Source organism: Pleurodeles waltl, chromosome 4_2, assembly GCF_031143425.1.
Source record: "Pleurodeles waltl isolate 20211129_DDA chromosome 4_2, aPleWal1.hap1.20221129, whole genome shotgun sequence".
Lineage (NCBI taxonomy): Eukaryota > Metazoa > Chordata > Amphibia > Caudata > Salamandridae > Pleurodeles > Pleurodeles waltl.
Genome location: NC_090443.1, coordinates 360893733 through 360907601, shown reverse-complemented (window position 1 = coordinate 360907601; position 13869 = coordinate 360893733). Strand labels below are relative to the sequence as shown.

General features: G+C 42.1%; 1 protein-coding gene across 2 annotated transcripts in view; it reads left to right on the top strand.

Moving 5' to 3' along the window:
• METTL13 (methyltransferase 13, eEF1A N-terminus and K55) overlaps positions 1–13869 on the top strand; it is an 80315-nt gene that overhangs the window by 33334 nt on the left and 33112 nt on the right. For both annotated transcript variants that reach the window (XM_069231441.1, XM_069231442.1), the window contains exon 4: positions 1726–1921. In XM_069231441.1, coding sequence (XP_069087542.1) covers positions 1726–1921 — 196 coding nt within the window. The remainder of the gene's footprint in view (positions 1–1725; positions 1922–13869) is intronic.

The window sequence follows — 13869 nt, the reverse complement described above, 5'->3', positions numbered from 1 at the left end:
GAAATACTTGAGCATAGCACAATTTGATTAGCTCCTTTGTGACCCTACTAAGCAAAAATATTGTATTTTGACTACTCAGTATGTGTTCAGGCGAATATAATCAAGTATTGTTTTAATATGTAGATCAAACTATGGATATTGCTGGATCTTGTTTCATGAAAGTGTACTATTCTATTGGTAATCTACTTACTTTGAGTAATACGTATTAACTCACTGTAGTACAAATTATTATAATCAATGTATACAACCCAAAGGCAAGAAAAACAAGTAAAACAGTAGAAATAATCATAAGCCCCCATACCAATGTATACATGTCCACGTTCCATCATTTGGTTAACTGTTCACTGAAAATACGAAGTGTTACACTCAAATATAGTTTCCTTAAACTATTACTAGCTGGTAGTGGTTTGTGTGCAAAGTGAGATATGCATCCAAGCCAGTCAAATATTTCAAAAGTAGTCAGTATCCTAGGCTATATTTAAATATATCTGCTCAATCCGAATCAAATATAATTCTAATATTTTTCTTTATCAAGATCATAGTTTTTTAAAACAATATATCCTTCCGGTTTGACTATAAAATTAATTGTGCTGTCCCCAAAATCAAAAAGTTGAAACTTGTTATTATTACGGTTTAATAATAGTTAGCCTCTTCCGACAGTCTCAGAAGACATTTTCAGTAGGGGGGTGTCACTTTTTTTCGTTTAGTTTTAAGTGACAGTACATTGCAATATCTGCATCCGAGCACTTTCCCTACCTTTTTTCAGCTTGTTAAACATATAAATTACAATATTGTATCTCCACATTGTTCACAATAATCTTGCTTTTGATTTACGCTCTGGAACATTTGATCAATTAAGTGCTTTATTTGAAGAGATTTAGACAAAATAACCATTTTCAAAAGTTAAAATAAATCAGAGGAACTACCAGTCTAAAGGCTGTGAGGGTACTTTTTACATCAATACTCTGTAGTCCTACCTGGAGCCCACTGTAATGCCTAGGCGCCCCTATTACAGGTTTGGCGGGAAGAAAAGGCCACCTGCTAAACTCTTGCTGTCTGGTGACCTCCAGTGCGGTGACCTTCCTGCGGCCCCTATTACAGAGTTTCCGCCCGCTGGCCCAGCGGGAAACAGCCCAAAACATTGACGCCGTATTGTAATTGAGCCGGCGGCGGTGTGTAGGATGCAACAGCACCCATTGCGCTTTTCACTGTCTGCTAAGCTGGTGGATGAGGACTCTCAGTACCTCAAGTGGAGGGAAACTGGCGTTGCTGATGGTTCGACTGTGGCCGAATGTGGTCATAATGTGCGGTTGGACCACCGCATTGACCACAGTCACACCGCCACCGCAAGTCTGGCAGTCCTAGGACCCCCAGACTAGTAATGAGGGCTTTAGTTTGGACACCTAACTAATGCGTGCTTTAACTTATAAGAGAAAGCCAGATTGTGCCCATGTAAGTCGATCATGAATATATAATACTCTGGCATTCTAAGTAAAGCTCTGTGTTTTACGAAAACTAAAAAGGAAACGCGTAGCTTTTTAAAGTGCTTTATGGTTGTAAATGAAGAAATAGCAAATCAACATTTACGAAAAATGCGAGGGACACTAGAGAAAGTAAGTCAAAGACCCTTTTTAAATGAAAGAACTAGCTAGGTTGTGGTCACACCAGAGTACTCCTACTCGTCTGATAGCAATTTGAAAATTGTTTCATTATGTCTCCTTATAGATTCCTTTTCTGTCTGCTAGTGGTGATCTTGGCATGCGGACCGTGCACCACCGTGGTACCAGCCCCCAGAGTGGGGAGTATGTGATTGAGGATGTCAAGGGTGATGGGCCTAGCTTCTTTCGACGCTTGATCTTCCTCAGCAACAGGAATGTGGTACAGTCAGAGGCTCAACTGGTACCAGAATCTCCCTGTAAAGGTGAGCAGTAACTACCTAGTGATGCCATCATATATGCTTTGCAGGCCTTGAATTGTGTAGTCCGTGCATGTGCACAAGTTGCTTGCTGATAGCATATTTTTTCACCTTTATTTAGGTTTTAATGGCACAGGTAGTAGGCATGAGGCCCATAATGATTTAACTGTACAAGGCACAGTGAGTGGTTTTTGCAATAGGTCTATGTATCAAATATGTAACACCAGCAACAATGGAAAGCAGTGTTCATATTGATGCAGCCAGCGTGAGAGTATATAACTCAGACCCAATGTCCTCCCACCTTTGCTTATGATGAAGTAACATTGACATTATTATCCCGAATGGAAGACATAGCACATATTTGAGAATGGTGCAATAAATGAGACATCACAACCGGATCCCCCCCCCCCATCACTTGAGATCTGTTCATGTAAGTGACAAACAGAATCCGCATCCTCTCAAACGTGCATACTTTTGTGAATTTTAGCTGATATAATTTCCCTTGCATAAATAGATATAAAACAATCCCCACTACTGATTAAATCGTTGGATTTCATTATTGCTTCTACATATGAGTCAAGGCTAGGCAGCTGCCAACAGGCAGGATATGTGACATTAGTTTCCTCTTTGGAGTGATTAAGGTGTACATTATATTTTTGCTTGGGTCTCCTATTAACATTAATGGTTGAAGCAGCAACAAAATTCCTGTCACAAAATGGATGTGGTACAAGATTTCACACCAAAATGTTTGGATATGGACACTGGACCACCACATAGGTAGAAGTATACCCTCTCCCCACACCCTTTCCAACATACTCCAGGCCCTCCAAATATTGAATTTAGCCTCAAAGGGGAAGATACCATCCAGTCAAACGTTTTTATAGGTGTTCTGTTTATGCTGTGCCCCTCTTTTCCAATTTGCAAGCCAGATGTCTTCTGGTATCTCTATCCTTAACACTCTCCCGTTAAAGGTGTATGTATGTGCAGATTGTGGTCTGAGATCTAGAATGTGGCAATATGGCTGTGTGATGCTCTTCTGTTGCTATCTATTGCTAAACTTGGCTTCTGAATGTCACTTGTCTGTTTGCTGATTTTTGAACTTCTTGTTTGTTGACCCAGTATAGCATGTGGAACAATGGAAATGCATATTTGCAAGCCAGGCCTAGTTTTCTTTGTTCAGTTGCCCCCTCTTGAAAGGATGATGCCACCTTAAATAATTTGTTTTAAAAACAATCACCTAAAAGGGAGCCCCAGGTCCAATAAGCTCGGTGGAATATCTGTATTGTAAAGCAGTGGTATAATTGAGAATGGATATGAATTGGCATCCCTTTTCCTTATTTGTTGTCCGCACCCTAGGACAGTGGTTCTTCATCTGGGGGTCTGCGATACCTATTCATGGGCTCCGCAACTGCTTAGAAAATTAAATTATATCGACAGCTTAATAAAATGTATATAAACAAAGAAGCTAAGTGTAAAATAGAAAATTGTACAATGTTCTGTAAATCAGAAAAAATTGACAAAAAATTAAGTTGGTATCCTCCAATAAATTAATGGGAGCAGTACAGATACATCATAAAGAATATAGTATGGACAATAGGTAGTTTCAGTTGCTTTTAGGAAAGCGTCAACCTTCCCATTAATATTAAAATGTTAATTTTTTTAAACATATTTTGTGAATTAATAAAATATGTGCGAGGCATGTGTGGCTGTAGATACACATGCTCTGCACACTCCCGCCAGCTAGGGTCCAATTGTGTGCATGTTGTTTTTCTTTGAAGAACGTTTTTCAAGCCACAAAATAGTTACTCCTTCTTCTCGGTCACACTGCGAATGGGCATAGATTCTATTGTTGGATTGCCTTCTCTCTGCCATCGTGTTCGGATGTGTGTGCTTACCCTCAGAGTAGAGACCATTGTCGGTTCTCTCTTTCAGTTCTATTTCTGTCTACCGTCGGTATTGTTATCGATCAAGTTTCTCCTCTCTGCGCATAGAAGTAGAACTAGCTGATGAGTCGGTGCAATTCCATCACAACCCCCAGAGGGCCCCGCCCTTCGGGGCCTTTGAACTCAATGTCCAGTGTCATTTCCTGACAATATCCTCTTGGTGATGGAACGGAAGCCATTTCGATTCTGTCCGCGTTGTCGTGCAAAGTACTCACAGACCTGCTCCCATAAGGTCTGTAACCTTTGTCTCTCTCGGATCACAGGGAAGAGGATTGTGAGGCCTGTTGAGCATTCCGCTAGAAGAAAACCCTCCGTTATCGTCAAGCATGTCTGCTCAAAATGCAACAAAAGGCCACAGACGACACCCTGATATCATCAGACATCAAGATTTCGGCAGCGAACACCATCCAGAAGCCTCAGTGGCAGAAGAGGAGACTTTCTCGGTCAAGGCCGGCTGGAGTTCGAGATCACCATTGTTTAATCTCATGCAGTAAGTATGTTACCTCCTGCCACTCACACTCAAACCGAGCCATCAAAAAGGCAGACTCCTCTAGCTCAAGTGTCCTTTGGACCACCACTACCTGCAGGCCATGGTCAACACCGAAAATTCGGTTTGGACGAGCTCCTCCCCAACCCCCAAATTCCCAGCGCAGAAACACCCCCTGATGCCAAAGACCTCACGCCGGCGACCTAAATGGTCTCCACACATTCTGTGCCGAGCCGTCCGTCAGCATCTACAGCTTCGGCGCTGATCAGGTCTTTGGCACCGAAATCTAAAGTTGTCTATGAGCCAAGAACATTGAACTCATTGCCGAAAAAGACTGTCGAGCCTAAAGTAAAGCCAATTTTCCACAAGCTGCGGAAGAAATTAGACTCTAAGTTAAAACAGCTTCACATCCAACCGAAAACTGGACGGATTGTTGCAAAGCCACTGGCTTCTCAGCCACCACTTTCTCAAAGATATTTGTTTTTCCAAGAGCTTTGGATGCTTCCATACCTCTCAAATGCAATAAGATGGACGAGGCCACCAGCCCTTTGCTACCACCACCTTTTACCACCTTCACTACCACCACCACCACACGCTTCCTTCAACACCACTACCTGACATGCCTTCTCCGCAGTCTGACATGGGTCCTTAGATTGCTCCCCTCAGGGTCCCCCTGGTGAGTGTATCAGTCCTACTGATACCGAGGATGATTCCTTCTATATCCCTCCAAATTCTGAAACCTGGGACCCCTATGATGTTGATCCACCAGGGGATACATACCCGGATTAGTACCCTGCTCGCCCATCTCCTGATGACTCCACCACATACCAGGAGCTCATTGCTAGGCTGGCCACATTTCATGGGTCCAGCTTCATAAAGAACCATTAGAGGAGGATTTCTTATTTGAAACTTTATCTTCAAACACCCAGGGGCACACAGTACCTTCCTATGCTCAGGGGAATGCTTCGACATACAGAAGGCTCATTCAAAGACCCAGTTACGGCACATGTTATCGCTTCTAGGGTCGACAAAAAGTATAAACCCTGTCCCTCAGACCCTGTCTACATCAGTGGACAAGTGACCGCGGATTTCTTAGTATTCACCAGTTCTAGAAAGAGGGCTGTCTCTTTATTGTCTGCCGATAACCCATCGCCTGACAAAGAGAGTAAAAGAAGTGAATCAGTAGGAAAAAGGATTGCAGCTCAGTCTGCAAACCAGTGGCACACCGCCAATTCAGTGGGTCTCCTAGCACAATATGACTGTTGTTAATAGAATGAGATGAAGGAGCTCCTCCAACATCTCCCAGATGAGCACAGGAAGAGGGGACAGGAGCTAATTGCAAAGGCAAACTAATTTCCAACACATCGATTCTATGGGCCCTTGATTCTGCTGATGCTGCAGCCAGAGCATTAACACCTGTCTCCTCCTTTGCTTGGCTGCATATTTCAGGCTTTAAGCCTGATGTTCAGCAGAATATCCTCAATATCCCATTTGATAAAGAACACCTCTTCGGACCACATGTCAGTGAGGCTGTAGAAAAGATCAAAACAGACATTGAAATGACAAAATCCATGGAAGCTCTTCAAACATCAACATCTCAGGGCTCATTTTGCTGTTCTGGCTATCGTGGAGGCTCAAAGACACCAACCCCCAAAGCCTCCACTTTGTATCAGCGTGGGCAGAGTCAGTACTCCCCTACAAAATCCTACTATAGGGGATCCTATATAGGAAACAATACTAAAGGTAGTCGCAAAAGTGCTTCACCACATGGTCCCACCACCACCAGGTCCCACCACTCCACCAGTATCACACACCACCTGTCTGCTGGGGACGTATTCACAATTTTCACCCCAGTAGGCAACAGATAACAGACAATAGTGTGTTAGCTATTATCGAACATGGTTATTGTCTGGAGGTCATTACCACACCTCTCAACCTTCCATCTAGTTCTCATCGACTGTCAGTCGAACATCAAATATTACTATCACAGGAAGTCCAGACTCTCCTGCTCAAAGAAGCCTTAACACCCCTACAACATCAACATCAGGGACGAGGAGTATACTTTTTATTTTTTCATACCCAAAAAGGATGGTTCCTTACAGCTAACCCTATATCTAAGACCACTGAATGAATGCATTCTGTCAGAGCACTTTCATATGGTCACCCTGCAAGATGTGATTCCACTACTTCATCAGGGAGACTTTATAACTACATTAGATCTAAAAGACGCATATTTCCACATATCTATACACCCAGTACATCTCAAATACCTCTGGTTTATGGTAGCCGAAAAGCACTAACAGTTTAAAGTCCTTCCTTTTGGGGTTGACTGCATCACAGGTTTTTACCAGCTATCTGGCAGTAGTAGCAGCCCATCCTGCAGACAAAAAATACATGTTTCTTCCTATCTGGACGATTGGCTTATGAAAGACCTAACCTTTCACCAGTGTCAATACTATACACAGGTGATAAAGGACCTGCTCCACAGTCTGGGATTCACAATCAATGTTCCCAAATCCCACCTACAACCGCTACAAATATGACCATGTTTGGGGGCAATTCTGAACACACAAATTGGGCTAGCCTATCCCAATTCTGCAAGAATTCACAATTTCCGGGCCCTGGTGCCTCTATTTCAACCACATAAGCAACTAAATGTGAAGACACTCTGGGACTGCGTCTTCTGGGAATTATGGTCTTCTATATTGTAATAGTGCCCCATGCCAGACTAGTGGTGTCAGTATCGGGGTCACCTACAGGATCTAGTATTAGTAGACCGCCAAACGCATCACTCTCTGCAATGGTGGAATCCCACCAACATGTTGAAAGGGCGGCCTGTTCTGGACTCCGTTTCCCACATAACTTGGACAAAGGACTCTTCACTCATGGGATGGGGTGCACATCTGAACGATCTTACAATGCAGGGTAGATGGGACACCAGAGACACTATCAACTTCTTCAAGCTGTTAACCTAGCCTACAAAGCCTTCTTTCCTCACCTGGTGGGGAGGGGGGGGGGGGTGTGGGAAAGGGCACAGTTCCTGCAACTTTCACAACTATTACACAGCGGATGGAACTGTGCTCTGCGTCGCAACTTTCACCTAATAGCAGGGTATCTACCATGGATGGACAACAATTTAGCAGACCTGCTAAGCCGGATGCAGCAACAACACCATGAATGGGAAATCCACCCACGAGCCCTACTTCCACACATGGGGGTTCCCTCAAGTAGACCTTTTTGCTACCTCAGGAAATGCAAAATGCCCAAACTTCGTATCCAGGTTCCCACACCTACTATCCAAGGGCAACGAACTGTGGATAAGTTGGTCAGGGATATTTGCTTCGGCTTTTCTTCCTATCTCCTTTCATTTCTGGTTCGGAAGCTCAGGCAAACATCTCGAACATTGATTCTAGTACCTCCCACATGGGCTTGTCAACCTTGGTTCAAAACACTACTAGACTTTTCCATAGTTCCCCGCGAGAAGCTCCCCAACAGGCTGAACCTTCTCACACAGAACCATGGAGAAATCAGACTCCCAGATCCCAAAACTCCTTAACCTTACGATTTGACTCCGGAAGTCATAGAATTTGGTTACCTTGATTTGCCACCAGAATGTATGGACATTCTCAAAGAAGCCCGGAGACCTACCACTAGAGCCTCCTGTGCGGCAAAATGGAAATGTTTTGTCTGCTACTGTCATTCAAAACAAATCAACCATTTCTTAGCCACTGTACAAGGCATTGTATTTTACTTGCATCACTTCTGAAAGGCTGGGTAAGCGTTCCCATCAGTAAGATTACATCTTGCTGCCATAGCTGCCTATGTACAAAATAGTCAACACCTTTCTTTGTTTAAGGTCCTATTGATTAAAGACATCATAGAGGGACTCGAGTTATCCCACCGCAGCTTCTACACGCACCTTCATGGAACTTTAATGTCATTCTCACAAGACTCATGGGTCCTCCAGCCCCTACATTCATACCCCCTTCAATTCCTTTCGTGGAAGGTGGCATTTTTAGTCACCATCACTTCATTCAGACGTGTTGGTGAGCTCAAGCCTTTAACCTTCGAAGAACCTTTCTCTCAACTACACAGGGATAGAGTGGTTCTTTGCACCAACCCTAAATTTCTCCCTAAAGTGGTTTCTTGATTTCACCTCAACCAATCGATTAAGTTAGCATTTCTTCCCTCACAACCAGATTCTGTTGCTGAAAGAGCTCTACATATGTTATATGATAAGAGCCCTTTTTTTCTATATTTATAGAACTAAAACTTTCCGGAAAACTAAACTACTTTTTGTTGTTTTTTCTCCTCCTAATAAAGGCAACCCTATATCCCATCTGGCTATGCATGATTTGAGCCCTTAACCTACTCCTCCTACAGCACACTTTGCTAGGGAAAAGGGAGCATCCACAGCTTTTCTAAGAAACTGACCCATAACTGACATATGTAACGCAACTTCATGGTCCACCCCACACACCTTCACTAAACAATATTGTGTGGATGTTTTAGCGTACCAACAAGCTAATGTGGGTCAGGCAGTGCTACATACTCTTTTTCAAACAACTGAAACATACACAGATTAGCCACAGCTTACGAGGGAGACTGCTTTAAAGTCTATGCAGAGCATGTGTATCTACAGCCACACATGCCTCGAACTAAATATGTTACTTACCTTGTAAGCATCTATTTGTGGCATGTCGTGCTATAGATTCACATGCACCCACCTTTTCTCCCCAGACACCTGTGGCCACTGCAGTTATTCATTCCTTTCTCACATAGAAATCTCATACCTTACACTTACTGTTCACTCCATTCTCGTCCTTCTGCAGGAAAACAGTTGAACTTTAGAATATATGCTCGTGCAGTATCGCAGAGAAGGAGCAGTCACTCTACTTGGTTCTTCGAAGAAAACCTGCACACATCCGGACCCAACACTAGATGGCAGGAGTATGCAGAGCATGTGAATTTGCAGCACTACATGCCACAAACATTTGCGTAATTGGTAAGAAGCCTATTCCTTCATCATATGTGTATTTCTTTGATAGATGCTTGTTTCTGTATTTTTGTGTATTGTTTTGTGGTTCAAATCGTTGACATTGTTTAGACTGGGGGCCTGAGGTCCACAGGTTGAAGGTTGTGGAATTCCTTTAGGTCAAGGACAACACGTTTTCATGTTTATTTTGTCCTTGGGACATGTAGGCCCAACCTCTTGCAGCACAAACCCTTTAGCTGCCAGTTTACACAGAAAGGAACCGTCTGCAGTAGAGATAATAATTGTGTCCATATGTTAATGCTGTTTGATCTTATATATATGGTTCATTCCTGCAAAGGTCACACCGGTTCATTAATGCCAAGGTCACAAATACAGTAAGTGGTTCCAGTAAAAAATGTGTACATGTTTGGAAACATTTAACAATATGAGGCAACATGTAATGTTCCCACAATGCTCTCTGATTAGATGCAAATGTTTGCAGAAGCTTGTAAGCAAGATAGATGATTCTTTGCTTTCAAAATGAAATGTACAAAGAAATGTAGTAAAATGTGTTGATGCATGCTAGTTTTTCCCAAAAATATTCATAATGGAAAATCAGTGTAACCGTTTTCAACAAGATTATGGGAAACATGAAAATAAACAAGCACTGGCAAAGCCAACCGATCCGACATTGACAAAACGAAAAGATAGAACAATGTGTGTCTTGTTTTGACGTGACCTTTGTAACAATTTATTGTTGTGGGAGCTGCCAGACCTCCTTCACCATTGTGACAAACATTTGCAAAAAGCAAAAAAACAAACAATTTGGATCTCAAAAAGTACACATTGTCACACTAGTTCCTAGTACAGAACAAAACTACTTTGTGTGCCAATATGCTCCTTGTGGAAGAGCAGAATGCTGTCTCTCACAGTAAGCAAGCCAGTAGATCGAGAGAGAAACCGAATTTTAATAAAAACAAAATGTCTTGGTTAAACCAGCTGATCGAGAAATAGAATTTTAATAAAAATTAAATTTCGTCTTGGTTAAAGCCAGACCTAATTAGGGGCCCAATTCTTAAAGAAAGTACAACTGTGCACCCATAGTATGTCTTTGCATTACTGCCTTGAATGAATTCACAAGAATTTACAGCAGTAGACCAGGAAATCGTACTTCTACAAAATATTTGTGAACTGTATGTTAGCACAAGCAATTATGCCTGTGTAGATTTTCTCATGTGAAAATCTATTGAGCGTTTACAAATTCACTTTCCCTCCAACCACTTTTTGACCCAACCCTGGAAGAACTTCTACGTCTGCCCTTATCAGGAGTAGATTTCCAGCCTTTCTCAGCATGGGAAAAGGATAGAGAAGAGGTGGTGAAAAACCATAAAAACATGCAAGTTAGTAGGTTTTCACAGACTCAAATGTATTCCAGCCCTGGAACTATTGCTTACTGCCTCCTCCAGCCCCAGTATGTAGATCTGCAGAAAGGTGGCAAAATAAGGAAATTGCTACAGTAGGGCTTGAAATTACTAGTATTCAAGCCCTACTATAGTATTAGCCCTGACATAATCAGAGAGGCTATTATTAGAGCTTTTATATAGTGAGATTGCTGCCATATTTTGTCATTGCAGTACACGGCACCAAAGGGACAAGTAGATTTGTTTTACAGGACGAGTAGATTTAAGAAGCAACCTGTCTCAATTATAAGTAGATATTTTATTAAATTCCACACCCCTGAGGTTCTAATAGTGATTCAATGTGGGTGGGGGGTCCCTGAATTCCTGTAATGCTTAAGTGGGGTGAGGCGGGGGGTCTACAGGAGTCAAAAGGTTAAGAACTACTGCCTTAGGAGGTTGATGTGCTGGGAACAGTGGACTGGTTTTGCGTGCAACCCTGCAAGGGAGCCATAACAAACGTTGAAGTGGGACCTCAGAAAAAAACTTGTTCTGCTTGAAACCAAAGTTTATATTTTGGATTATAATTCCAGTCCCGGGTTGGGCGGATTTGGCCTGCTAAAATGTAGGCTCTCAGATCCCCTTGTCTCCTCTGCTGTGGCTTGAAATAATGTATTCTTTTTAACTCTTGTTGGCTTGGTTGCTGTCTCTCTAGACAAAATTCAACTTTTTCTTTCATATTTGAAGTAAGATTGTCTTTGGGAACTTTAAGAAATGTATGTACCACATATATTAGTCTGGGTAAAAAGTTCATTTTAAGCTTGTTATCTTTCCCAAATGTGAGGTTTCTAGATAGGAGGAATGTTCATTTTTAAAAAGGCCTTGGGTGTAGCAGGAAGGTTAATGCTTAAGTATGTGACGGGGGTGTCTGGTTCATGTGAAACCCACTAGTGTTACTAAATTGTGGGTTGTGTTGTGGGTCTGCAACTCCCAGTCTATGTTTCTTAAAGCAATTGATTTTGATCCAGGGACTTCTGCAAACTGGTCTAGCTCATTTTGTAGGGCTCTTGGGGGTGATTTGGGGTTGGTTCTAAAACAAAAGACAGTGTCCTCAAACAACTGCAATTTATGTTAAAAGTCTCCTATCCTAATTCTACCAGTGCCTGGATTATAAGAAATGTGTTGTATCATAGTTTCTATTAATTCTAGAAACATCAAGGAGGAGTGGGGACAGCCCTGTCTTTTTTCCCCTCATTACTGTGATTCTAATTGATCTTAGCAAAGGGCCATTTATAGTGGGATTGGAGAAAAGTTTTCATCATTAGATCCATTTGAATTTTATACAGAGCTTTCACTACATAACACCAGTCAACCCTGTTGAAGGCCGCCTCTGCATCAAGCAATAGACAAGTGAAGCTTATTTTGTTTGGCTGCTTTGTGAGGGTCACTACTAGTCTTGTGTTGTCTCCTGTTTGTTGATTTTGAACGAATCCAAAAATTTGTGTGGAAATCAATTTGGGTCATATAGTGAGAAGCAAATAGTTAAAACATCACGATTTAGAAGTGCGATGGGGCGTCAGGAGCCACAGGACTGTGGAATTTTGTTAGGTTTGAGCAGGAGTGAACGATGAGAAGCAAGTATGGATTCTGATACAATTTTGGGTGTCACAATATAGCTTAATATTTTGAACGCGAACTGGCTAAAAGAGACACATGTTTTGTAGGAGGAGGCTTGAAACTCTGATCAGGGGATTTTCAACTAGGCATGCTTTTTATTGCTTCACTAACTTCCTTAGCCTTAATTTCCTCCTAATGCTGCCTGGTCTGCATACAAATCCTGCGAAGTGTAATTACAGACATAATTGTATTGTTTGGTTGGATCCACTGGCAGGCCTTTAAAAAGAGCTAAATAGAGCAAGACAAATGCATCTAAAATCTCTGGTGTAGAATTGAGTTTGGTGCCTGTCATTATTTCCTCTATAAAGTTTCTTGATTTAAGCTGCCTTAGTTTATATGCCAGAAGTCTGTTTGCTTTGTCCTCTTTTTTTGTAGTACGTTTGCTTAATATATACAATGTTTTTGGGTGCGTACTTCATAAACAAGCATTGGCAAAACCAACAGGTTGGGCCTGTGCGAAATCTGTTAGCTTTGTCAATGTGTTTTTTACGTGTTGCATAGTAGTTGAGCTGCTATGCCACATGGCTTAAAGTAAAAGCTTAAGGTGGAAAAACACCAGCAATGGAAGAAATCGGCAGAAATTCCAGCATACCTGTATGCATGAGAAAAAATGTAACATAAAGTCTTCAGCAACACTAGAAATCGGGAGATTCTGAGACTCAAGATCAATCCACCTTGTATTTAGTATCCACAAACATGACTGATGAGCTTCAACCAAACAACACTATTTGAAAAGCAGAATCCTCCACAGGCTGTCGACCAATGCTCTTGTTGCCAGTAGAAACACAACTGTAGTCAGGCTGAAAGAAACACGCTTTAAAAATAAATTTGGCCATACTACGGGAAACGGGTGGAGCAAAGCATACACAGTAAGAATACCTGTACTAACAGTTGCGTGCACGCCCCTGCACAGTAGATAATTGTAAGGCTGAGAGGCAACGCCCGACTCCATATGGCTGCAGTGACAGCATTGCTCTCTGCACTATGTGCCTGGTTGTCTGCTGTCCGCCGTGTGCGCGGTTTATTCACTGTCAGAAAGCACTCAATAGGACTGCAAACAGCATGAAGGGGCGATGCTGCCTCTACGCAAATACGCTTCCATTATCTGAGCAGCAAAGCATGGACCAGGTAAAGCACACAAATGGAGAAGCAGCACTGTTCTCAATTCCTTTCCGGTCTCAACATCCTCTTCCCATGTGTGTGTTTTTTTTTTTTTTTTTTTTTTAATAATCAAATGTATTTTTTCTAATTTGCAAAACAGTAACAGCGAGCACGTCTGTCAAGTCAGCAGTAGCGTGCACATACACATCTTCCCATGTGTTTTTTAGGGCACACTGCCAACACCCCCATCAACTACACAAGCACCCCAGAGAAGGTGTGACCTAATATACATAGCTTCCAAGTTTTTAGTTTGACTATGTGACATTTTCATGTTTTTGGTGTACTTATTTTTGACTTTTCGGTGCCATATGTGT